The 24,930-nt window shown below is 42.7% G+C and overlaps 1 protein-coding gene across 10 annotated transcripts in view; it reads left to right on the top strand.

The window, feature by feature from the left end:
* TBC1D24 (TBC1 domain family member 24) overlaps positions 1-22,905 on the top strand; it is a 31,902-nt gene extending 8,997 nt beyond the window's left edge. For 4 of the 10 annotated variants that reach the window (XM_054842752.1, XM_054842753.1, XM_054842754.1 and 1 more), the window contains 9 exons: positions 2,021-2,089; positions 2,632-2,873; positions 4,607-5,641; positions 7,713-7,730; positions 12,997-13,155; positions 14,073-14,136; positions 16,240-16,335; positions 16,774-17,008; positions 18,473-22,905. In XM_054842752.1, the coding sequence (XP_054698727.1) occupies positions 4,683-5,641; positions 7,713-7,730; positions 12,997-13,155; positions 14,073-14,136; positions 16,240-16,335; positions 16,774-17,008; positions 18,473-18,627 (1,686 nt within the window). In that variant the 5' untranslated portion in view covers positions 2,021-2,089; positions 2,632-2,873; positions 4,607-4,682 and the 3' untranslated portion in view covers positions 18,628-22,905. The remainder of the gene's footprint in view (positions 1-2,020; positions 2,090-2,631; positions 2,874-4,606; positions 5,642-7,712; positions 7,731-12,996; positions 13,156-14,072; positions 14,137-16,239; positions 16,336-16,773; positions 17,009-18,472) is intronic. The other 6 variants (XM_054842756.1, XM_054842757.1, XM_054842758.1 and 3 more) reach the window with 4 other exon arrangements.
* Positions 22,906-24,930: the final 2,025 nt, after the last annotated feature.

Here is a 24,930-nt window from a genome sequence, read left to right as displayed (position 1 = left end):
AAAGGTGGTGTAACTGTCCATGGTTAAGGTGAAAAATGTTATTTTCAAAGTTTGAGGTTCTTGTTATAGAGCAGCTACAGTAGATTTGGATGAAGTGTCTTAATAAGCTTAATCTGTAGTCAAACTTTCAGAACGCAGAGTTGCAAGGATACCTAAATGGAATAGGGGACAAGATTTTTCCTGATTAATTATAATTTGGGGTTTTTAGGTAACTTTCTTGTGTTTATTAAAAGCAATATCAAATCATGTAATCTCAGGTTTTAACCAAAGTTGGAATTTATTTTTTTTAAAGTTTAAAATGTAAATGTGTCGCTGCTGTGGAGTACTGCCTGTACTCTGGATTTGAAAGAAATAATTGTCCTCTGGATTAGTTGTACTTCAGATACGTCAGTTTGCCAATTCCTGCATTTTGGAAAGCAAAAAAAGTTATTAAAGTTGTCCCTAGCCATGTTATCTTTAGTAAAATTGTAGCTTTATACTCCCCTTAATGAAGGTAAGTCATAATTCAAATCTTCTCTTTTTCTGCTGATGTCTTTTTGGACACTTGCATAGAATTTTTCTTCACAGGCAGTAATCAGACTTTTGACTGCCATGCTTGGCTTCACTCCTGTGTATTTTATACAAATTCAGCGCAATTTTCAGCTGTCTTTTGAAAGTAGCCCAAATGACAATGGGAAGGACTAAGGCAATGGAATGGAAAATGTGGCTAGACTAGCAAGCTAAATATTTTCTAAAAATTTAGTAACCGGCTTGAAATCATGCCAGTTCCAGTTATCATGGTCATGGCTTGGTTTTGAATTGTAATGATTACTTGCTCGCTTCATAGTTTAAACCTAACCTTGAAAAATCTTTTGCCTGTTCTGCAACCATTTTTGGCATATCTTCAGGATGCATTTTTCTAGTTCTACTTCTCACTTGTGTATTTGTTTTGGGTTTTTTTTATATTGTACTTAACTGAAGAGCTCTGTTATAGACGAGTAGATCTAACAATCTCAAAATTGTGTGGCAGTTACTAAGAAAAAAGCTTTTTCTCCTTGTTCTGTTCTTCTGTGTTAATTCCTACTGTTTTGTAAAAGTCAGTCTGATTAGAAAGGACGATGGCTGCTTCCCCTTAAATAAGATATACATAGCTTTCCAGCTGTGTTGTTGTTATGAGTAATGCTAATTTTTTTTTTGCTAATTTTTACAATTTCCTTATAGTTCTGTTCTAACAGAAAGCTGTTTTAAGTGAAAGCATTTCAGTTGTGTGCAGTTCAGGTGCTGATCCATTCTGTTGTCCCCATGTCCCGTTGGAGGATACTTACCACAACACAATGCTAACGTCTCTAAAGTTACCTTAGCAAGGGGGAAAGAGGTTTGTTGCAATGAGAGGGTATAAATGGGTCTCTCTGTCTTTAACCATATCTTTATACAAACATTTCATTCTGAAGTGTTTTTTCTCTTCTGCCTGTGTCTTAGCTGTCCTTTATATGTGAAAGCTGGTTAGTTTAGGTGAAGATGGGACTTTCTGACAGACAGGCACTCTTATGCAGCCATCCTCTTCTAGTTTTATTCCTTAACTGACAGTCCAGCCTTTGGTACCTCCAAACAGAACAGTCTGTACTGCCCGCCTGCTCCCCTGTGGTCGGAGAGATGGATAGGAGATGGCCCTTTGCTACTGAACGCAAGACAGCTTTTGTCTCCTCTTCCCACAAGTTCAAAGTTAAACGTTGCTCTTTACACGGTTGCCAAAAAAGAGAACTTGCCCAGAGGGAGGGAGGAAGTTTTGGAAGGAGTGGGAGGAGGAGATGAAGGCTGGCTGGAATTTTCCTGAGATTTCTTGGGCTCTTCTCCTTTGGCAAGTAAATACTCCTATTCGAGGCCTGCTGGCTTACAGTAGTTGTTGGCCCAGTGTCAGGAGCTATGCACCATTACACTGAAGCACGCTAATTCTGTTGGTTTTGCAAGCACAGTTAAGAGCTGGTCATGCTCTGGCAACCTTGACGATGTCCATTTGCTTTGCTGTCATTTTTTCTTGCAGTATCTACAGCTTTGAAAAGCGTAAGCAGCCAGACGTACTTGCAGACCCAGCGGATTTATCCCAGCCAAAGTAGGTATAAGACCATAAGCTCAAATCAAAAGTTCTGGCAGTCTGACTTCCATCCTGTAGCCATGGACTTGAGTGAGCTTGCTGAGGAGCACGTACTCATCAAATTCATTACTTTCTGGAATGGGCACTAACTTCCGGAGGGTAAAATGACTGATACAACCTCTAAATATGCCTGTGTGTCTGAATGATAGAAAATAACACAGGAAAGAGTAAGGAGGAGGGAGAGTTTACAGGAAGAAGGACAACAGAGATGTAACTGAGTATCTTAGAAGTTGTCTTGTATGATGGACATTTTACTTAACCCTCCCTAATATAAATATAAGCAGCTCCCAAGGGACGATGGCAGAAGGGGGAAGTTGTTGCATAGTGGAGACTCCAACCAGCCCAGGATAGTAATGGTTTCTATACCAAAGTGACCATGAACAGAATGGTTCATCTCTCTCTGCTTTGGTCGCTGCTAAATAGGATTAAATTTCTCTTCTCCACAAGGATCTTATTCTAGGATTTGAATTAAAGATAATGAGTTTTCCTATGATTCCCAGGTGGATCATGACAGAAAAATGTTAAATTCCATGGAGCTGACATTGACTCTGCAATGGACTGGTATCCTACCGTTACGTCTTTGCAGATCTGGAAGAGACGCTCTCAGCTCACACTGAGAGATATCATTTCCGAACATCGTAAGGTATCTCGCTTTCAGAACTGATCAGGACAGTGTAGTGCCTCCTTTAATTACAGTCTGAGAGTTGGTTTCAGGTGTGGAACAGTACAACAAAAAGAAATGGCGAGTATTTCTGTATTGCTCTTACATTGTACAAAGACGATTCAAAAAGAATCTTCTTTTTATTAAAAAAACCCCAAACCCTTAAGTAAATATTTGATAGAGAAGAGCCATCCAAAAGCTTCTCTGAAATGCTCCTGTATGTTGCTGCTAGCCTTTTAAAAGAGGAGTTGAATTTTGGAATTTCAGCATGTGATTCCAAAATATCCAGATTAATATTTAGTCAGACTCTAAAACTGTCTGAATTAAATGTATGGCTGTCCAAGCTATTGCTAACTGTATGTTTACAAGAGGCAAAATTTTTGGTTTACTTTCCTGTAGTGAAATAGGGAGAGTGAGTTGGCTGTCTTGATGGTTTATCTACCTTATGAGTTTCATATCATTTTCATGCACCTGTTGTATGAAAGACCATGCTGAGAAATGTCAAGTTCTGTGCATTCTCCAGTCTGTGACTCAGAAATGACTAAGGGTTCTTTGGAAGCATTTCAGTAACTGTTTTTGTTGACTTAACCTTGCTACATAATGTCTTAATTGTACAAAACAGTTTTATAGGCCAATTGCATTTTATAGGGATTATCTGCTTTTGCAGGGTGTCCAGCATCAACGGCCACGTGCTTCCTAGCTTTAATCTGCCACTGAGGACACGTTGGCAGAGATGTTCCAGCACTGGGCAAACCTGTTGCCTGCTGCTATTAGTGCATTTTATTGTATCTCCCCTAGTTTTGCACTGAGGTGTTTAAAGCCGATTTAGGTATGGCCATTAGTGGCTGCAGTCATGCTGTCTGCTGGGACAGTAGTGTACTTTAAAGCTGGAGTCAACTGGTAGATCGTGTAAACATGTGGTTTGAGGAACTGGAGCCCAGACATCTTTCAGCTCCTGGTTATGTTGCAGCGGTGCGTGTTTAAAACCTGCTATGGTGGTGGTAGCAGGCCCTCTAGAGGGTGATCTGGTCATGGGAGTCTGCGCAAGGTCAGCACCAGAAGTGCTGTGCAGTACTGGAGAGAATCAAGAAGCAGTTTCATGAAGCTTTTTTAAGCTGACGTGAGCCTGTACTGCAGTCAGGAAGGGTGGTTCTGTCCTGCACTCATCTTTGTTCTGGCACTAATCTGGCTGACATACAGCCGCGCACCTTCCTTATCCAATGAAAAAGAACAATTGTACCAGATTAACGAGCCAATCTCAGTGACTGTGTGGCCACACGAGTGCTAGTACATGCACGAAGAAATGACTAAGAATACGTGACTGTGGCTAGCAGGAGGTCAGTGTCTCTTGTCACTGGCCACACAGTCTTAGAACAGTGTAAGCTGCTTGTGAGACTGCATCCTGGTAGTATAAGTAACAGCTATTTCCCCAGAGAATTAGGAAGAAAGATTGTGAATTGAACAGACTCTGCAATGGATATTTTTGAAGCAGGAGGCTTCTGTTCTCAAAGTGAGAAGTTAACGTAATGGTCCATGCCTCAGCTTGGACCTTCAGTTGGGGGAATTAACTTCCTGTGGAGATGTCCTCAGAATCAGCCTCTTGGCTGGCCACTGATAAATTCCTTCAGTATGAGTTATTGACAGAATGGAAATGAAGTTTGGCTTAAAGATAAAAAGGCACACGTTTAACTTTCTGTGCTTTAGAAAACATTTTTGGCGTTGCAGGGACAAGTTGAATGTATGTGTGTGTTTCTAAAGAAAATGGGAGATTACCTGTTCCTCAAACGTCTATTTTTTTACTTTTCCTTTTGCAGGAAAAGCTGCAAGTCATTTAATGACAAAATAAGGTCTCAATTTTCATGATTTATCTGATATGCTTCTCCTGGAGCCATGGATGAATACAACCGCTTTGTGGATTGGGACAAAATGGATGTTACTGTCCAGAGCCAGGATGCGAAGGAGCTAACCTGCACGGAGTTCCAGGAGCTCAAGCAGCTGGCCCGCCAGGGCTACTGGGCCAAGAACCACTCTCTGAGAGCCAAAGTGTACCAAAAACTAATTAGCAATATCCCGTGCCGCACAGTGACCCCAGACGCAAATGTGTACCGGGACATTGTTGTGAAGATCATTGGAAAACGTAACAGTAGCTCCCTTCCACTACCAGAGTTTGTGGACAACAGCCTGGTCCCCACGTACTGCTTGAATGCCGAAGGCATCGGGGCGGTCAGGAAGATTATATTGTGCATTGCGAATCAGTTCCCAGACATATCGTTTTGCCCGGCGCTGCCTTCTGTGATAGCTTTGCTCCTCCACTACAGCAAAGATGAGGCAGAGTGTTTTGAACAGGTTTGTCGCATCCTTGCTTGCAATGACCCTTCCAAGCGGCTCATTGATCAGACATTCTTAGCTTTCGAGTCCTCCTGCATGACTTTTGGTGATCTGGTTAACAAATACTGTCAGGCAGCACATAAGCTGATGGTGGCAGTGTCCGAGGATGTGTTGGAGGTGTACTCCGACTGGCAACGGTGGCTCTTTGGGGAACTGCCTATGGTGTACATTGCTCGGGTCTTTGATGTGTTTCTGGTGGAGGGCTACAAAGTTCTCTATCGTGTTGCGCTGGCACTTCTGAAATTTTTTCACAAAGTCAGAGCTGGGCAGCCCATGGAGTCAGACAGCATACAACAGGACATTCGAGCTTTTGTAAGAGACATTCCCAAGTCAGTGTCTCCGGAGAGGCTTCTGGAAAAAGCCTTTGCTATCCGCCTCTTCTCGCGGAAGGAGATCCAGCTTCTGCAGATGGCCAACGAGAAGGCTTTGCAGCAGAAGGGCATCACGGTCAAACAGAAAAGGTAGGACTCTCGCTACAGGTAGCCCGAGTGATCTCATAAGTCTTCCCAGTGTGATGAGCAGTCATTCAGTCCTGGGTGACTGGTGGGGAAGGAGAAGAGCTCAACTCGTACGTGCTGATATCTCTGCTGATTTTCATTTTAGCAAAACTGGAAAAAACACTGATAAATTACTTGGAAGAAAAGTACCCAAACAAATGGGAAAATTAATTCTTAAATATGAGATTATTTGTATAAAATGCAATTTCATGCTGCCCAGTACTGTGAATTTAGCAGTTTCTGTAGTGTAAGTAGGCAAACACTGTCCCAGCTGGGAACATTCTGCTTAACTGGGGAGTTATTTTAACAGAGCAAGGAAGAAATAAGTCTTATTTATAGGTTACTTTTAAAATTAGTTTGACTACAAGCCTCCTGAAAGTCAGGAGTACAGTAATTGTAGGTAGGAGTTGACGTATTTTGTGACAGGTCCATGTACTATTAGAAATAATGATTTTGAAAGAACCATGGAAGAGGAGAGTGAGGATACCAATCATCATTTGGATTGCATAGTCACAATTTCATTTCAGAAATGAGGGGAGGAAAAGCCAGCTGAGAAACTAGTAAATGAAGTGCTGCTCCCGTGTGATAGTAAAAGCCTCAATAATAAAAAGCTTAGCTGAAACACCTTTCCACGTATATAGAAAAGGCAGCATTAATCTAAACAAAATTAGCATCTTGCCAAGTACAAATGTATGTGCAGGTAAATAGTGGTGGTGTAGGCGTGTTCTGTTTCTCCTAAGGCCTTTTGTGACTGCAGAAAACTCCCAACCGTTTTTGAAATCTAAGTTTGTGTGGAACAGTTTTATCAGCTGTCCTGACCTCTGAAGGGAGGATGACTTCTAGAAGTCTTCTGGGGTCAGTAAGTGTGATAGCTGGAACTTGGTGTTCTAGAGGGACAGTCTTTCATTTTCTCTAAATCTTTAAAAATCAAAAGGTACCAGCCGATTGTGTTGCTGAGTTAGTCACAGTAGTTGCAAGCAGATGTCATTCCATGGTATACATACTTAACCAGATTTCAGCCTATAAAATAACATAAATTTTAGCTGAATCTTTCATGTGCCCAAATACATGTAAAGTTCCCTCCACTCTTTTCCAATGGTTTATTTTTAGACTCGCAGTTTGGTTTACAATTACTTGTGCTTTATCTTGCTCATATCTTGGAAGAGACCTCTCTCTCAGTCTCAAATATTTCAAGGCCTTTAATGTTAGGTAGAGCTAAGACCATTGTACCTGGGACTCACAACCAGAAGTATTAAATCTTCCAGTGTGTAGCTTACTTCCTGCACTGAAGTTCAGAAGAGCTGTAATATCCTTTCTGAGTACATTCTTCAGCAACAGAATAAGAGCTTTAAAAAAACAACAACAACCAAAAAAACCCTCCAAAACAACAACAAAAAAACCAAACCAAAAAAAAAGCCCCAAACAATTAAAAAAAAAAAAAGCCTGCAAAATCTCCAGAAGCTCCTGCTGTGTTAAATGTCATAGAGGTATTTTTGCTCAGAGCAAGTGATGCCTTCAAAGCAAAATACATTAAATTCATAGCCAAATAATGCCAGTAGTTACCGCCTTGCCAGGCAGAGTTGCTAGTGAAAAACTTTTATCCTGTCTCAGCTACTTTTGTAAACATACTGAAACTTCTCAGTATCCCCTGGCACAGTACTGCCGTGAACTTGGCTCAGTTTGGTTCCCAGTGTAGGCAGATGTGGGTGCTGCAGAAGTGAGCTTGATAGGATGTGAGGTCTCTTCTTCAGATGTGTTTGACCTGTGCACGATGATGAATTATTTTCCAATCAGATAACTACAAGCAGGTAGCAAAAAAGGGGAAAAAAATAGAATTAGGAAATATTTTAACCTGTTTGTTTGTTTGTTGTGCTTGGTGATTCAAATCAAACCTTACTTTATTTCTCTCCAGGCTCCTTTCATTCACTTTGTCGCAGATGTAGGAAATCACTGATCTTTTCTATCTTTTTTGTCTTTCTCCTTATACGTTCTCCCTCTGTCAATTCCAAACCCACTGCACCCCTCCTGTTTGCAGTGTTGCATCTCCCAAAAGGTAGGTTAAAATGCTTGAATCTTTGCACTTTGCTCATTTTTTCTGTCTTTGGCTGGTTATTTTTTCCAAGGCTGCTGTTATTGCTAACACTGGGGCAGGAGAAGCAGGGCAGCAATTATAGCATCCGATTGCTGTGTAACACCTCCTGAACACACTCTTGCGAAGTTAGTTCAAAGCACCTGCAAAGTCGTAAGATAAGGGATCACAGGCCCAGCTTCCTACAGCAACGCAAGCCTCTGTTTTCCAGAACGGAAAAGTGTTATGGTGGGATATAAGTTCTTTCTACACTGAAAGAAAAAGTCTTATTCTTTTAAAACATCTCAAGTAATGTGTCTTCAGAACTGTAGGGTGTTGTCCCACATCCAAACCTGGCATATGCTGTTGCAGTAGATGTGAGACATACTCAACTTTTTTTAGTTCTTTGCAAGCTTTCCGCAGTTAATTGGAAAGATGTTGGACTGCACCCAACTTGGCACACTCCTAAAAGTGACTTGACTCTATTCATACTAATTATATTTATTTTTAAGTAGATAGGGTTGGGTTTTTTTTAGAGGCAGGACAACAGACTATTTTCCTATGTCAAGGAGGTCAGAGTTACTCAGCCATGGAGCATTAATGGTTAATGACATCATTCATCAAGTCTTGGCCTGAAAAGCAAATCTTAAAGAACAAAACCCAGTAGACTGTGATACCTGATAAGTGGAGAACTTGGAAAGGAGAGAGACTGCCCTGTGAGTATTACGTACCACAGACTTAAGGGTTTAAATTAATGTCTTTGAGAATCTTCTGGCCTTGTTGCAGGTGCCCTGAGTTAACTTCAGTGAATGATGTATGTCCACTAATTTTTTGTACTGACTAACTAACCAAAGTACATTAACATTTGTACTAATTTATAAAACCAAAATTGGAATTAATTGCCTCATGTTTTCATGTCTGAAAGAACACCTTAAGAGACTTGTTGAGGATTTTACCTTTAGTAAGTCAGCAGGCTGTTAATTTCAGCCAAGCAAATCTTCAATGTCCCTGTATTATTTTACTATAGTTACAGTGTTCTGAAAGGAGCAGAACACCTTGATTTTTGCTAGGAAGCACGTAGTTTGGTTTTGAGGGGACTTAGGTGGATGCAGGGTGTCTGTTGGCACGGATCTGAACACAGGGTTAGGTTTCAGGCTGATGCACCACATAAGGCTTATGTTGCCATTTATGACTGACAAACAACATATCACTTCTACCACGCATTTATGCCCTAACTGAAATTATTATGGATTTTAAAGATAATACAGACCTTATAAGATTTGACCCAAAACAAAGAAGAGCAGGAAGATGTCATACAGTGAGTCATACCTTGGAGTATGATAGTTGTTGTCTGGGAATACACCCAGAGCCTATCCACTGTGACAGCTGCTACCACATCTTGTCAACGTCGGCTTTATCTTCAGGAGCTCTGAGATTTCCGAAGCACATTTTATTAATCATATAGCTATAAAACCAACATTCCTATGAAAACAGCAAATAAGCTGCTTTATTAAACACTTAAAATCTGCTGCTTTTCTAAATCTAATTTCCTCTGCAATAATAACAACTGAACATGTCTTTCCAACATCAGTGATCAATAGAAAGTTGTCATGCCGATCCCATTAAGCCAACATGAAGAACTGAGGAAAAGGCTAATGCAGGGTAAAATCTTAACGAATTTGTCCAGTTCTAGTGGTAGACTTTAATGCAGTGCTAGTCCAAAGTCAGTGTTGTCTCAAACTGCTGGGTTTTTACCAGATAACCCTGAAAGACCTCTGGTGTAGTGACAGCTAAACTTAATTTTCATAGAATCATATGATGGTTTGAGTTGGAAGGGACCTCACAGCCCATCCAGTTCCCACCCCCTGCCATGGGCAGGGACACCCTCCACTAGCCCAGGTTGCCCAAAGCCCCATCCAACCTGGCCTTGAACACTGCCAGGGAGCCAGGGGCAGCCACAGCTTCTCTGGGCAACCTGGGCCAGGGCCTCACCACCCTCACAGGGAAGAATTTCTGCCTCACATCTCATCTCCATCTCCCCTCCTCCAGCTTCAGGCCATTCCCCCTTGTCCTGTCACTCCCTGCCCTTGTCACCAGTCCCTCTCCAGCTTTCCTGTAGCCCCTTCAGGGACTGGAAGGGGCTCTAAGGTCTCCCCGGAGCCTTCTCTTCTCCAGGCTGAACAAGCCCAACTCTCTCAGCCTGTCTCCATAGCAGAGGTGCTCCAGCCGTCGCATCATCTCCGTGGCCTCCTCTGGACTCTCTCCAACAGCTCCATGTCCTTGTACTGGGGCCCCCGAGCTGGACGCAGCACTGCAGGGGGGTCTCACCAGAGCGGAGCAGAGGGGCAGAATCCCCTCCCTTGGCCTGCTGGTCACGCTGCTGGGGATGCAGCCCAGGACATGGTTGGCTTTCTGGGCTGCCAGCATCCATTGCCAGGTCATGTTGAGCTTCTCATCCCCCAACACTCCCAAGTCCTTCTCCTCAGGGCTGCTCTCCATCCATTCTCTGCCCAGCCTGGAGTTGTGCTTGGGATTGCCCTGACCCATGTGCAGGACCTTGCACTTGGCCTTGTTGAACTTCATGCAGTTCACACGTGCCCACCTCTCCAGCCTGTCCAGGTTCCTCTGGACGGCATCCCTTCCCTCCAGCATCTCGAGTGCAGCACACAGCTTGACATAAACCAAAACACTGGGGGGGGGGTTCGTAGCCAACTTGTGTGCTGTTCATTTTCACTTATTTACTTCGAAAAGCAACTACTCAACTGAAGTTGATGATTGTCAGTGTCATTAGAGAAATACTGTCAAAAATGAGAGGATGAATACAAGTTAGATACTTGTAACTCTAGTTGTGATTTTCTGAAACCCCCCCAAAAAACTTTTATCTTTGTTAAGCAGCACAGTTTGGTTTGCTGTAGGTGCAGGCTGTGTGTTGACACTGGTCTCAGTACAGGATCAGGTCTCTGTGTCAAGCACCTGCAGCTGTGATTTATGACTGAGAAATAACAGGTCATTTTATTTCATGTCCTCAGTCAAGCTACGGTTTAGGTTTTACTAACTGAATGGTGACAAATATAAAATGATTCACCATGATATTCAAGGGGCAGGAATGGCATGCCTGGAATAGTTTTAAATGGCCTGCACAATGGTGAATGCTTTCTAGTAAATCAGGAAGATTTTTTTGTAAAGGTGATACTCCACCTCCATGTCAAAGTTGTAGGAAGGCACAGGGTACTGAAAGTGATGTGTTACTCTGAATACTGCTGAACACAGGTATCGAGTGGGGTCTGAGTAGAAAGGTCCTTAAATCAGCAGTTCATAGTAGCCAGGAGAAGGAACAGAGGCAAAAGAAAAAGTACACTGGTTGGGAGCCTTTTAGGAGCAAGTACTTAAGTTTAGTTGCATGAACAGATCACATAGGTGTGAAAAATGTACAGACCGAGCATACAAATAACTGAGGCTTGCTCGTTTGTGGTTTAGTAAGTTTAAAACTTTTGATATTTGCTACTAACTCTTAGCCTATTTATCATCATTACTTTTCCTCCAGAAATTCACTGTAATAAACTAGTTGTCTGCCCTGAATAGTTTTTAATTCCTTGAATGTGAGAATAATCTAATTTCTGATGAACTGAAACCAAGGCTTTGTTTCTCAGCTCTGTTCCACCAGTCTTTAGCTGCAGACCAGACAGGACCGGGAAGGCTGAGACCTAAAGAAAGGTTCTGAAGATGTGGGTTCAAGTCTTGGCTCATAGTGTGCTTCAGTTGATCTCTCCTGTGCCTCAGCTTGCTGTGTTTAAAAGTCCAAATAATGTCCTAGTCAGTGGTACTGTAAGTTTTAAAACCCATGAATGGTTGCAGCTTGCTTAAATAGGTGTCCATATGAGTTCCTTGCTAATGAAATAATGCGGGGTAGCAGTGCAAGTAGTGATTTTGTTCATTTTGCTAGAGGAAGCAGTAATTTTTTTTTTTAAGTGACCTAAGGAGTCACTTCATTAGAAACGCTGACACTAAGGCAGCTACAATAAATTTTGGAAAGCATTTCCCAATGTCTCCAAGCAAGCACTGCTCTAAAGTACAGTGTAAATGCTGCTGATTTCTTGGTACTACAAGCAAGAGAAATAATAAAAAATGTATGGTTTGTGTGGTTTAGGGAGTGAGCTAAGCTATTCAGATACATGCAGATATGCAGTATAGAGGTCCTGAGAGGAAGGAAATGTGTAATTGTCAAGAAAAAAACCCCAAGCCACCAGAAATTGGTAAATACTTGCAACTGAACCCTTGCATGCAGAGCAAACTGCCTAAAGCTTCATTTAACTAATGGCTACCCACTAGTTTACTGTCTTGTGTAAATTCCTGTGTCTCTTCCGCCATGTACTTGGCTGTCACCTTGCATTTTAAAAGTCTTTAACATTGGCCATGGGTGTGATAACACTGGTTTAATCCCCAGGCTCTGAGTTGGTGTGCTTGTTTAATCTGAGAAGTGAAGGCTGGTTAAGATGGTGATTACCTTCAAGTGTTTAAAAGCCATGAATCAATTCTCAGGATTGTATCAAACCCATATGGGGGTTTGCTTTCTGGTGTGAGTGTCTAGCATTGCTTCAAGTTTTTAGGCTCTGTCTGTAACCATAAACCTAGGAACTTATTTGGTTCTTAATGAAGTGGAAGTCATTAGTAATGACATGTTTCCAAGAGCTGGAACTTACAAAAGCTTCAAATATTTGCCGTGGATTAAAATTGCTTAGCCTGGTAATACTGATTCCTCTCCTATTTCTGAGGATTTTAGGAATTCTCTAATTCCATGATACAGCCAGGACATCAGAGGGGGAAATGTACTACCTCTTCCTTTCAGGTCCTGCCTGTTTCTTTAGGTATTCTGTTCTCTATGCTTAAATACTAGCACCAGTGAGAGTCTCTCAAACAGCAAGTATGATTTGATCTATTTAAGGTGTGATGGTCATCCTAGCTGGCTCACCATTATGTCCTCTGTATATAAAGGTGCAGACACAGCTGCCATACAGAGGAATTGCTCTAGGTATTTCAGTAAGGCCAGATCACTACCTCATGAGGATTAATGTTAAACTGCAGTAGTTTATCATCTTCAGTAAGTCACAGCCTTCTAATCCCATGGGCTGGAGCTTGGAACAATAGGGTATCTAGTAGGGTCTTTTAGTGTTCAGCTGTCTTTGCATGTTACAGTCCAGTAATCTGAAACTTGTTTTGTTGTTAAATTATTGTTTTGTGTTGTATTTCTCAGGCAGAATGTGCACTTAGCAGTTCATGCTGAGAACTTCAAGTCTGAAATTGTCAGTGTGAAAGAGATGCGAGATATCTGGTCGTGGATCCCAGAGCGATTTGCACTTTGCCAGCCTCTCTTACTTTTCACCACCTTGGAACATGGCTGTAGTCTGAGCAGGTAAGGAAAACCTTCCCCGCTCTTCTCTGCTGCAGGGCAAAAGAGAGCAACTGGTTTGCTGGATTTACAAAAAGGCCGTGCCTAGTTAGAACTTGATCTGAAGAACATTGTTAGCAATGGGATGTGACAAATTCCTATTGGTTTCAGCATTTGACCGTACTTCATATGCCAAGACATGGCAAGCCATTTCAAACTGTCCAAGACCAACTGGAAAAGTCACAGAATTTGCTGGTTCCCCACTGGGTATGAATGGTTTAACTCAGTGGCTGCTCTGCAGGTTCGTTTGATAGATAACCACATTCAAACTGATCCAAAGAATAAGGGAACTGGAAACGGGAGACTCCTCTACCTGTGAATCTGTTGTTATTTTTAAAGTGGGATAAACTAGATACGAGTTCTCCTTGTACTTGACACAGACTGTAATCCTGTAGCTCCTAATGATGACTTCAACACCTGCAGTTGAGGTAATGAGGTGGGGAGTGGTCTGCTGTCCCAGCCCCACCTGTCTCTGAGGAAAAGCAAGCGAAGAGGCTGCATCATGATTATTTTCTGTGAAAACCGAAAGCTCTTCAGACACAGCCATCAGTCCTCAGGACACAACTTCCTTCAGGTTGTCTTAATTCAAAATGCTGTCAAGTGTCACTGTTGTGATAGGTAGTCTTCTAGTTATTCTGCAGAGGCACAAACAACTGTACAGAGAACTGAGTAGAAAAGACCTGCTTGATAATATTTGCTTACACTCAACTGTGTTGTTTACAATGGACTGTAGAAGGCACTTGCAGGAATATGCTTAGTCTTCAGATGTCTTTTTTTGCCATGCTATCAGTTGGAGGAGGAGGTGGTGCCTGACATTGAGGAGGAAAAGCACTGCAGCTGCTGGTAGTTGAGTGCTCATTTTTGTGTACTCTGCACTTCAGGTTCTATTCTCACAGCGAGGGACACGAACCAACTCTTCTCCTCATCAAGACCACAGCAAAAGAGGTGAGTGAGGTGAAGGGCAACTGATGAAATTAGGTTTTAGGCAGTTATGTAAAGCTGTATTGCAAGACGCAACTGTTTATAATAAAATGAAGATGTGAGGGACCTGAAACTGCTTTTTTTTTTTTTTTAACAACTCATGCTTTAAATGGTTCCATTTGTTGATTATGGGACTACACATTCTTGGGTAAATGTTGTAAAATAGGTCTTGGTCAGCTATTCTTTCTCTTGTACGTAATGTGGGGTGACAGACTGGAGTAACTCACTGAGCTCTTGGACAGGCTCTTAATTGCAGAGTCAGAGGGAAAGGCTGGGGAATTGCGTTAAGAAACTCATGATTCATAGAAGCTATTTTCATTTTCTCCAGGATATGAGGAGAGAAAGTAGCAGAATTTAAATAGTATGAATAATATTGGACTACATAATGTGGAAACAAAAGCTTTAGCTTCATCTCATTCTTGTTTGAAATAAAAATAAAACAAGAAGGCTCTGAGAACCTGAGGAGGAGTGCACCCAGGTGCCTTATCTAATGAGTGTTGGTTCTTTGCTCTACTGGTGTATGACGATATTGGACAACATAATGTGAAAACAGAAACATTAGCTTCATCTCATGCTTGTCTACAAAAAACAATGCATAAAGCAAGAAAGCTCCCCAGAAGCTCTGAAAGAGGGCACACAGGTGCTTCCTGTAATGGGTGCTGGTTGTCTGTGCCACTGTGCATGACTTTTAAATATTCTGTGTATAACGTTAAGCTATTATTGCAACCTGTGGGCTTATATGTCTGCTTATGTTCCTGCAGGATGACTGCCCGTGAAACAAGCCCATTTCTACTCCTGTTTGCATCTACCTAATGCTAGCGCTCCAGGGTGTTTCATAGTTCTATGTGTGGTTTCTGGCCATCCCAGGCCTGCATTGACATGCCAATGGCTTATAGAATGCTTGTGGTATCTAAAGGGGAGAGGGAAAATATTTATTTATTGTTTTGCTTCTTGTCCTGGAGCATGTCAAAAGTCTAGCTTTGTAAGTCATGCTGGTTTTTATAGTACAAAAAGAAAAAAAGATAGTCCTAACAAAAAAGTAGGAGAAAACTATGGGGGTTTTAGTTTGGTGGTTGTGGGTTTTGGTTTTTTGCAAAGGATTATGTTCATCCTTTATTCATATGTCTATGGTTACATTTTAGAAAGAAGAAAATTTGCTTTCTGATTTTCTGGATCTCATGTACTTGGGGCATACCAGATCAAATGGTGTTCTGGGCCATCTCTTTCTTTATGCACATGATTTATCTAATAAAACTGCTCTTCAGTAATTTTGTCCTAGGAGCTCTGCTTGTAATGCTAGTGGGGGGTAAACAGCAAATGTACCTTAGAACAATTCTGTTTAACCAAAGTTTTGGGAGGGGGGAGGGAAAAAAAAAAGAAAAAAAAAAAGCAGGGTTGCTTTCATTCCATTCTTAGAGCTTCATTGTTTGGTCTACGTCCACTTGGCAGTGATGCTTATTGCTGGTAGCAAGAAATTCTTCTAGTGCAAACAAAAGACTACAGAAAAGCTCAGCCCTCTAAGGCTGTTTTTCTTTATTGGAAACTAGTGAACCCCATGCTGTTTGAATAGGCTGCTTTAAATATCTGAGCTAGTTCAGCATTGGCTTAGCTAAGCTGATTTAGCCTACAGTTTGAAATGGAGAAAGCCACCAAGGCTGCTGTTCGTGACCAGAAAATGTTCAGGCGCGTCTGCTCATACTGTAACGTGTGACAATACTGTTGCTTTGGATGCCAAAATGAGGAAGTGGAAGTCAGGCTTTACAAGTTTGGAGTGATTTGTGTTTTGGTACCTGGGGTTATGTTGGAACATTTCTCCTTTAAGGCCTGAGAGATGTGAAATAATGTATGAAACTCTTAGGATTTAAGGGTACCCACCAGTGGATTAAAGCAGTTTAAATCTATCTTTAGATGTAAGTACTTGTGCTCCCTTAATCCACTGATACAGAGATTTTGAAAATCTAAACTAAAATAAAACCTTCGGTTCTGAACTTTGGAATGTTGGTATCAATTGGTTTAACACACTTTCTTCTTCAATGGAAAGCCTCCTGACGGTGCTGTTTGTGCTAGGTCTGTGGTGCCTACCTGTCAACTGACTGGAGTGAGCGCAGGCGAGGAGGAAACAAGCTGAGTTTCTTTGGAACTGGGGAGTGCTTTGTATTTAGGGTGAGTAAAATTTTATTGGCGCTACCCAGTAGCAAGGCAGAACTGCTGTACTGGTGTGAATAACTCGTACTTCCCTTCTACTTGGACAGGCTGGATTATATGCCCTCTTAGTTTATAAAGTCTACTGAACTCTTAATGTGGAGGAGAAAATTTTACTTTTCAGTTTTGTCATAACCCTTTTTCTCCCCTCACACAGAATATTTTCTTAAAAGTTGTAATGAGATAACTCAGTAAAACACCTCATCGTTTCTTCAATCACCTAAAAAGCAAAGGTATAAAGAAAGAAAACAACATCTGGCTTAAAGACAGTTCTATCCAGTTTTTGCCACTAATCATGTGGGTGGAGCCTGAGGGGCTTGAATGTTCTTTGCTGAGCAGAGCTCTCTGTGTAGTGCCTGCGCACTAACTAAAGTTTTGCTCTTCTCTGCCCCTGTGCAGCTGCAGCCAGAAGTGGAACGCTATGAGTGGGTGATCATCAAACACCCAGAATTGGCCACAGCTGGTTCAGAGCCAGAAAATCATGCCTCACCAGCTTCCAGCACCCTCACTTCCAGCAGTGGCCCATCCGAGCCCTCGGATCGCCTTTCTCCCTTCTTATCGGCTCGGCACTTCAACTTGCCTTCCAAAACAGCCTCCATGTTCATGGCTGGCAGCAGCGAATGCATCATTGTAGGTAAGTCAGCGTGAGAGTTTGAGCAGATATCCTACCAGCTCTTCCTATCTGTCTTAGATAAGAGAGTCACCTCTATTAACCATATGTGTATTTCAGTATTGCTACGGTTAGAGATAAAGTGGCCAAAACCTGATACTATTATCCAACAAAAATTTTCTGTAGGCAAACTTGCATATCAAGCACTTTAGAGTAAGATAGTAACTCACAGCTTTAAGCACAGCCATACCTTCATACTGCCTAATTCATGATGAGAAATAGTTCTTGAAGAGGAACTTACTTTGCACTGAGGCTTTTAAAACAGGGTCAACTATAAAACATGTTAATTCTCCCAGAACTTTATTGGGTCTGTGGTGCTGCTGACTTTGGCAAAAGTCTGCTTAGTAAAGTTGTCACCTAAATGGGATTTACGAGGCACAGGTATAAAATTGTAGTTGTCCTTTTCCCAAAAAGCTTTATGTGACACTTGTTAGGAGATCAACTAGCCTGGTGATTTCCTCTGTAATGTCAAGTGTTGGCTGATTTCCTGCTTAGCAGCATGTGCTCTAATCAACTGCAAGTTGGGCTGCTCCAGTATCAGCTAGGCTGGTGAGAGCTTCAGTGTGTTAGCTGAATTCAGAATTACTGCTAATAATGTATCACAGATATTTGAGATTTTTACTGTTGAGCATATATCTCACCAGCTCTTCCTATCAGCCTTAGAATAGGAGAGTGACTTATATTTACCATATGTTACACTTTGGGTAGTAGTAAGAGAAATACAAGCTTGGGTAGTAGATATGTAGAAATGAATGTTGTACACAATTCCAGCTGTAGTCCAGAATTTCCACCCTTTAATCTTTCAGATGTTTTCGGTAGCTAGTCTTAGCCAGTTGCCCTATAAACAATAGAGGAATCTTCCTTTTTGTTTTCCTGACACATTTCTGTCTAAATTTATTTCACTTTGCTGCATTCTCTGACTGTAAGCTCTGTGAATCTTGACATAGACCCACAGATAATCAAAATGCTTTTAACTCTGACGTGGTTTATAATGATTTGGAAGACCAAGCCAGTGCTGTTTCTTGTTGATCTTGTTCTTCTCCCAGCTGTGATTTTTGACTGATAACAGAATTCTTTGTTTTTTCTTTACTGGGGGGAAAATATGCAGTTGTTAGCTTCCAAGATCCTCCAGCACTGAAAAACAAATCTTAAATGCAGGCATTTGTCAGGCTTCTTGTTCTTACTGACTTGCATTACTGTTTTTTTAAATTTAGAAAAAAAATCATCCAGTTCTGACAGTGTCATTTAAAAGCTATGCATTTGATCGTAGTCTGTTACACCTGAAGACAGCAAGCAAACATCACTTAGGGCTTCCAGCTGTTCCCAGAAGAAAAGCACTTAAGTCTTTTTTTTTTTTTTTTTTGTGCAGCAGTTTCCTGTGCTGGGAAATGCAGAGACATGCTTACACTTGTCTTTGTCTCTTCACAGGAGGTGGTGATGGCCAGGCTCTTTACCTCGATGCAGATCTCAACCACGGAAGAACAAGCCACTGCAATACTTTCAATAATCAGCCGTTGTGCTCTGAAAACTTCCAGATCTCTGTCTTGGAGGTGTGGGGCTTCAGGGACACCATGAATGGTTGACGTGACTATCATTAATCAGCTAGTTTTTCAATTGTCCTAGGATTACCAAGGCAAATTCTAATCCAGGAGCCAAGTTAGAACATCATTTCTGTTGGGCTCAGTGGTTTTTAGTAATTACGAAGTGGTGCACTTAAATGAGGGCTTAGTTGTTTACTCTTAGTTTATTTAAGACAGGTCAAGGTGAAGTAATGTATCTGATTAACTCCTTAGCTCTTTACCTCTAGAGATCTGGATTCAGGTCCTGTTATTAGGTAAAAATGAAAATGTAGTGATTTCAAACGATCCTCAATGGATACAAGTCCATATCACAGGATAGGTTTGCAGTTTGATGCAATTCCTCGGAGGCAGAGAGCTGGCTGAGGTGTACTGTAGTGCTGTGTGCCACAGGCACCAGGATCTGACTTGAGCCAGTAATATCAAATGTCAACTCACAGGGAACATCAATGACCTCAGATTTGATGTAGAACAGTAGTTCATAAAATCATTGCCCTACTATAAGCAGACATTGTGCAGACAAATCAGTACCATTTTGGAAGTTATGAAAGCCCTCAATTCACACAAGAACCACGATTGCTAGTTCTCCTTCTCCTTGTTACCTGCTTATCCTTTTCCTTGTACCTGAACCCTTGACACATTCCAGCTCCATCTGTTTGAGGAGGCATCCAGACTGGACAATGATATCTCAAAGGCTTGATTTTGTTTACATTCCTGTTCCATATCAGTATAAAGACTTCAGACTGACTCATGTTTCAGGCAGCTGAAAGCCAGAGCATATATATGCAGTGCTCAGAAACTTCTCTTTCTTCATCTTTCCTGGAAGCTGAAACGGAGCTTTAAATCTGAGAATAACTGTGCTAATATCCCTGCATGTTTGGGGAATTAGACATTGTGATACAGAAGCTTAACATTCCCCTCACAAGAAAGCAAAGGGAGGTGGGAGGGAAATCTTCTGTGTAGTATTATTCTGGGAGTGGACAAGTTTCCCAGGAGAACTCTAGGTGACACTGTTTCTCCATATCACGAGTCTTCCCAGTGATGAGATGCTGAAAAAGGTAATGCTTTTTTGCCAACAGTGTTCTGGTAGGGTTTGGGTGATGCAGAGAGGCTTTTGCTCATTCCTGAGAATTCTCTGCAACATGCTGTGAGGCATGTGATGTCTGGAGGCAATTGCCCAGTGTCTCTATCTAAAACTTGCAGTATCTGCTGTAGAACTTCTCCCACACAAAGCACAAGTACATAAACTTCGATGGATAGTCCAGTGCTTGCAACAGGATACTCTCAAAGCTGCAGTGGGTAATTCACTACTAAGATTTACTATAACAGGTAAAATGAAGGAAAAGAGGAACTGCTGGTTTTTTTCAGCAGTTCAATCTAAAAAATTGCTTTAGAGTGGGGGAAATGTTATTACTACTTGAAGTTCATTAAGAGAAAAAATTATTTTTAGTGATAAAATCTCAGCTAGTCTGGGCAGGGTCATGTTAACATTCAGAGGTCATGAGTGAGTCTTGTTGGTAGTGTTGGCTTGTTCAGCTTGTCATCCATGAAAATACCATGTGTCTTGGTAAAGTGTTGCCTCTTGCAAAGTATATGAACAAACTTGGCAAAAAGGTGATCTGCTTCTTAAGGTGCCATTTTGAATTTTTGTCAAAATAACTCTGAAATATTAGGCTGTGTATACGACAGTTTAAGATGTCTTTTGCACCGTTTATATTTGCAATTACATTATTTCACCCTGTTTGAGAGTCAGCACTGGCCTCCCTTTCTTCCACTCAGTGAGTTCTGTCCAGCTGTCTTTTCATAGGTTTACCATAAGCTGGATTGAACTGGAAGGGGAGATACAATTCAGTTATACTGACGTATTTTGATGAGAAAGAACTTAAACAGTTGTATCTGGCTTTTTACAAATACTGGCTGATGCTGCCTTCTATTATTTTTGCAAAGCTAGCTGTATCACTTTGCACTTGCTAGTATCCCAAGACCTTCCTCGGACAAAAGAAATCACTCAGAAAATGTATCCTATTTAGTAGGTTCTCTTCAGTTCAGGTGGGATTTCAATTTTGTTCATATCTCCTCTCTTTGGAGCTTGTCTGAGGTGCCCTTGGAAAAAAAAGCTGAAAACCAAAAACACAATAGCATTAATTTTCAGCTTGTTAAGTTGTCAGAAATTCCCTCCAGCTGTGTGTTGGCAGGATTTGTGAGACTTTAGTATTACACTCAAAATGAATAGGTTTTATCTGCAAAATCTTTCCTGCAGCTGGCAGTGGTGATCCCTGCCGAATGCAGCCATGTCAGTGAAACCTGAGTGCTACTCCATCTCTTGAGCCATATCTAAGAAACACTGTTCCTTTCCCTGCTCTGTTCTTAGTGCATGGGGATTTGGGTGTTTGACATCAGAAATAACTCCTAGTTGCTCAGGAAATCATCATAGGATATTAGGATCCAAGGAGCAGGACAGAAGATTGATGAGGTTTAGGCATCTGAGTCTTGAGTGTTTCTCCAAAGTTAATCGCAGGGCTCTGCTCAGCTTCCCTTGTGCCAGGTGAGTACAACTTCTGACCCCCCTGGCAGCGAAGGTCCACAGAAGACCCCTTTTTGGTGGCTTATCTCAATGGCCGACCAGTCTTTCGAAGAAAGACGTTCTCTGGGTGGCTGGCAATGCCTGACAGCTCCCTGGCTGTGCGCTTGCACCTGCTGTGAGCATGCTTGGGGCACATGCTGCGCCCAGAGCAGTTCGGGCGATGCCCTGTATGAGTGTGCAAATTACAGCAGGGGGTAAAAGGGTTAACAGGAGATCCTCCTCCCACTGTTGTGTTTGTATCAGATGTGTGGCAGGGATGCCTTTGATTAGATACAGCACCACCCCGCCCAGGCATCCTGCAGGACTCTCTGCTTGTTAACTTGAATAGCCCGAGTAAGCAAGAGGCTGCAATAATCTAGCAGGAGGAATTGTACAATGCTGCGTCATCTTTACACAATCCTTTTGTTCAGTAAAAATGAATGTTCCTTTTCATGTGCAAATCCTCATGTGTAATTCTCGTTATGGTTGTGAGACACCTTAGAGGAATAGCATTGTGACTTGGTTTTCTTTCCAGTAGTGAAGAGGTGTTATTTTTTCTGTGTAGTTGATGGTTGTTGCTGACCAAGTGTATATTAAAGTTCAGGTAATTAAGCCAACAGTTTGTGTTACATGCAAAACTCTTAAGGTGGAGACCACAGGCTGGTTTTTAAGACAATGACTACAATGGGCACCTTATCAGAAAGTTAAAATTATCTGGAGTACCCAGCTGTGAGGTGCTTTGGTCACGTTGTAACTGAGCAACTGTTGCTGTAGTGCGTAGTCCTTGTCTGTAGTCCTGCTGGCAGTGCTGACAGCAAGGGTGCCCGTGTGGCTTGGTTAGCTGTTTGGTGGGGAGCCGAAGGCTGGGCATCACCTACCACAGTTCTTCAAAAGCGTTCTTGCTTTCCCACGAAGCTGGTTTTGCTTTGTAATATTCTCTTGAAGACAGAAAAGGCTAGAAACGCCTGACATCAGAAACTTGAATTTATTGTAAATGGCCTCTGAGCTGTTTCCAGGCCACGGGAACTGTTTCCAGCTCTTGGCCAGGCTGGACAGACTTCATCACTGCACCCCAAAGCTGTCATTCCTGCAGATCACGCACTTTGACACGCTCCCTTTTCTGATGAAGTACATTAAGCGGCCTCTTTTTAATAGAGGCCAATTAACAAAGGGACAGGAAACGCTCCCATCCTGTTCTTTAAAGAGTTAAACTTCATGCCAATAGAGATCTGTGCTTAGCCGTAGAGGGGTGGCACTGGCAGGTCTGTATCCGCTATTTGTGCGTGTGCATTGAAATTGTGTGCTTTGTCCTTGGAAATCCGTCCTCATTTTTGACAGGGAGTGAGCTCCTCTGCCTGCACAGCCGCCGCAGTGACGCGGGTGCCCCAGCCAGCGGGGACCGAGAGCTCGCCTGCAGCCACAGCTGGAAGAGCTCAGCTCCTCCAACTGACACCCCAAGCCCTGTTGTTGGACAGACCAGAGGCTTGGGCACCCGGCTGTTAATGTTGAGATGCCTTTCTGCCAGCTCTCTGTCAGGAATTCCACACTATTCATAGTTGAGATGAATGTGCATATTATTTGGGGTGATGATTTTCTTCAGATGAGTGCTGGCGTGCTGCTGAATTGGTTTTCTACCCTATCATTGGAATCGCTGCCCTACGCTGATGGTATTTTTGTCGCTGTGCAGAGTCTTGGATTGTATTAAAAGGTGTTTGACTGTGGAGGCAACCGACTTTGTCCTTCATTCAGTTATTTTCCTTCCTGTAGACCTCACAGCAAATGGGGTGCTGAAACTGAGAAATAAACCTTGGAGCACATGTTCTCACCTGAGCTCTTCACTACAGTGATGCGATTACACAGTTCCTGACCGTTTTAGATCTCACAGGGCTTCTACCGAGATCAGGTGCCAAACCGACTGTAAAAAACCTTAGACTGGCAAATTCTGAAACGAGCCTTCTTCCCTTTGGTGGGACCAGAGAGCATGCTTTGCCCCAGCCCAGCCTGTACTTAAAACGGAGCTTAGAGGTGTCTCCTGGCCACTGACACTTGTAAGCTGTGGATCAGACCAACGGTGCCGTTGCATCCCATGCCTGTAAATGTCGTCATCGACAGGGCCACAGTCCTGCAGCCGCTGTAGGTCAGCGCTGCTCTGGCTGGAGGCTGTGCCTGCCCTGTGCCTGGTGGCAGCAGCCAGCTCAGCTGGGGAACTGCCTGCTTAAAACCGGGATGGTTTTGTTCCTCTTGATGGCTTGGGTTGAACCTGCGTCTCTTCCCTGCCTGTGTCCCTGATAACAGCGCAGATGCTTTTTGCCGTGGCTGGAAGGAGTGTTTCTAGTTAGCAGTACTGGCTTAAACAAATAGTCCTGTTATTTAAGCCCAGTCTTTGCCAGCGCCTGAAACTTAAATGTAAGGCTTGTGGGAACTACAGGAACTTACTGGTTTAGTTGGAGGATATCAAGATACTCTGAGCAAAATGCCTTTGGAAACCCTGCACACAATGACCAGTGAAGTAAAAAAAAAAAAAAAAGTTTCTAGTGAATTTCCACTAAATTCTTGGGGTTTGAGTGAAATTCCTGGCAGGCAGGAGGAAAGAAAAAAAAATAAAAACCCCATACAACATATGCACCCTGTACACAACATGGGAGCCTCCTGTGGTGCTGTACACGGGTGTTCCCAGGAGCAAAGCTGTGCTCCAAGGCGATGCAATGTGGGAAAGGGCTGGCTGAGCCGCAGGACAGTTCAGGGTTATTCGATGCGTTTCACAGCGCTGTGCTGGGGCTGGCTGCACAGGGAGCCCAGGGCCACCACAGTGTCCCCTCTGCCTGGCCCGCGGCTTCTGTCACCCACCCTTACAAGTAAATGTGTTCTTGCAAGCCACAAGTCCCAGAATTTAGCAAACATTATCAGGCTGAGCACTTCTTTTTAAAAGAGGTGGGAGTAGGGAAAAGGTGTATGAGTAGCCTTTCTCCACTTGATTTCCAAAAGCAAGCTTAGCATTAAATACCATAAATCACAATTTCACAACTCCCTTAAAGACCTTAATAATAAAGGTGCTCAGTAGCAGGAAGATGTAACTGCGGGATCTTGAGGAGCTGAGCAATGCCAGCTGCTGGTTTTAGCCTTACAGCTACCTCAAACTATGTGACCAAGGACCTCAAGGGAAGACGGTGCTTGATTGCATCGAGTAGTGGGGCTCTATCACACCTGGAGGCCTTGCTGATGGGAAGGTGTCTCACGGGGCTGGTGGTTCATAATGAATCTGGAGGAGCATTAACTTCTGGGAAAGGAAACTCTCCTCTGTCCTGCTGCGCTATGAGCAGCGTGATGCTTGTGAGCTGGGCCTTTTCTCCTGGATTTTCCATGCACAGTCTTTTCTGTGAATGTGACACAGATACCTGCTTCCTTGGGAGGTGTTTTGTAACCAGCTGATGGCACAAGACTGCTTCTGGCAGGAAACTGAAAGGTTTTCCAGAGTTTAAAATATTTGCCTTTTAAAGCACCCCCTTTCCAGCCCTGCCTTGCTATGGCTCTTCCCAAGCGCCGCTCGGGGCTGCAGAGCCTCTGCCTGGGCAGCTGGGAGCGTTGTGGCTCAGCTCCTCGGCCGTGCTCTGGTGTCATGGGCTGCTTCTGACTCTTTTCACATCACACAACCGGTTGCTCAGTGGAACTGGATCCAGGCTTTAGCTGAGCGATATTTGAGAGCATTCCACTCCCGTTTTGCTAACCTGGTAGCAAATGTAGATAAA

This window comes from Grus americana, chromosome 15 (genome assembly GCF_028858705.1).
Source record: "Grus americana isolate bGruAme1 chromosome 15, bGruAme1.mat, whole genome shotgun sequence".
Lineage (NCBI taxonomy): Eukaryota > Metazoa > Chordata > Aves > Gruiformes > Gruidae > Grus > Grus americana.
The sequence above is the reverse complement of the archived record's forward strand: the minus strand, read 5'-3'. Positions and strand labels throughout refer to the sequence as shown.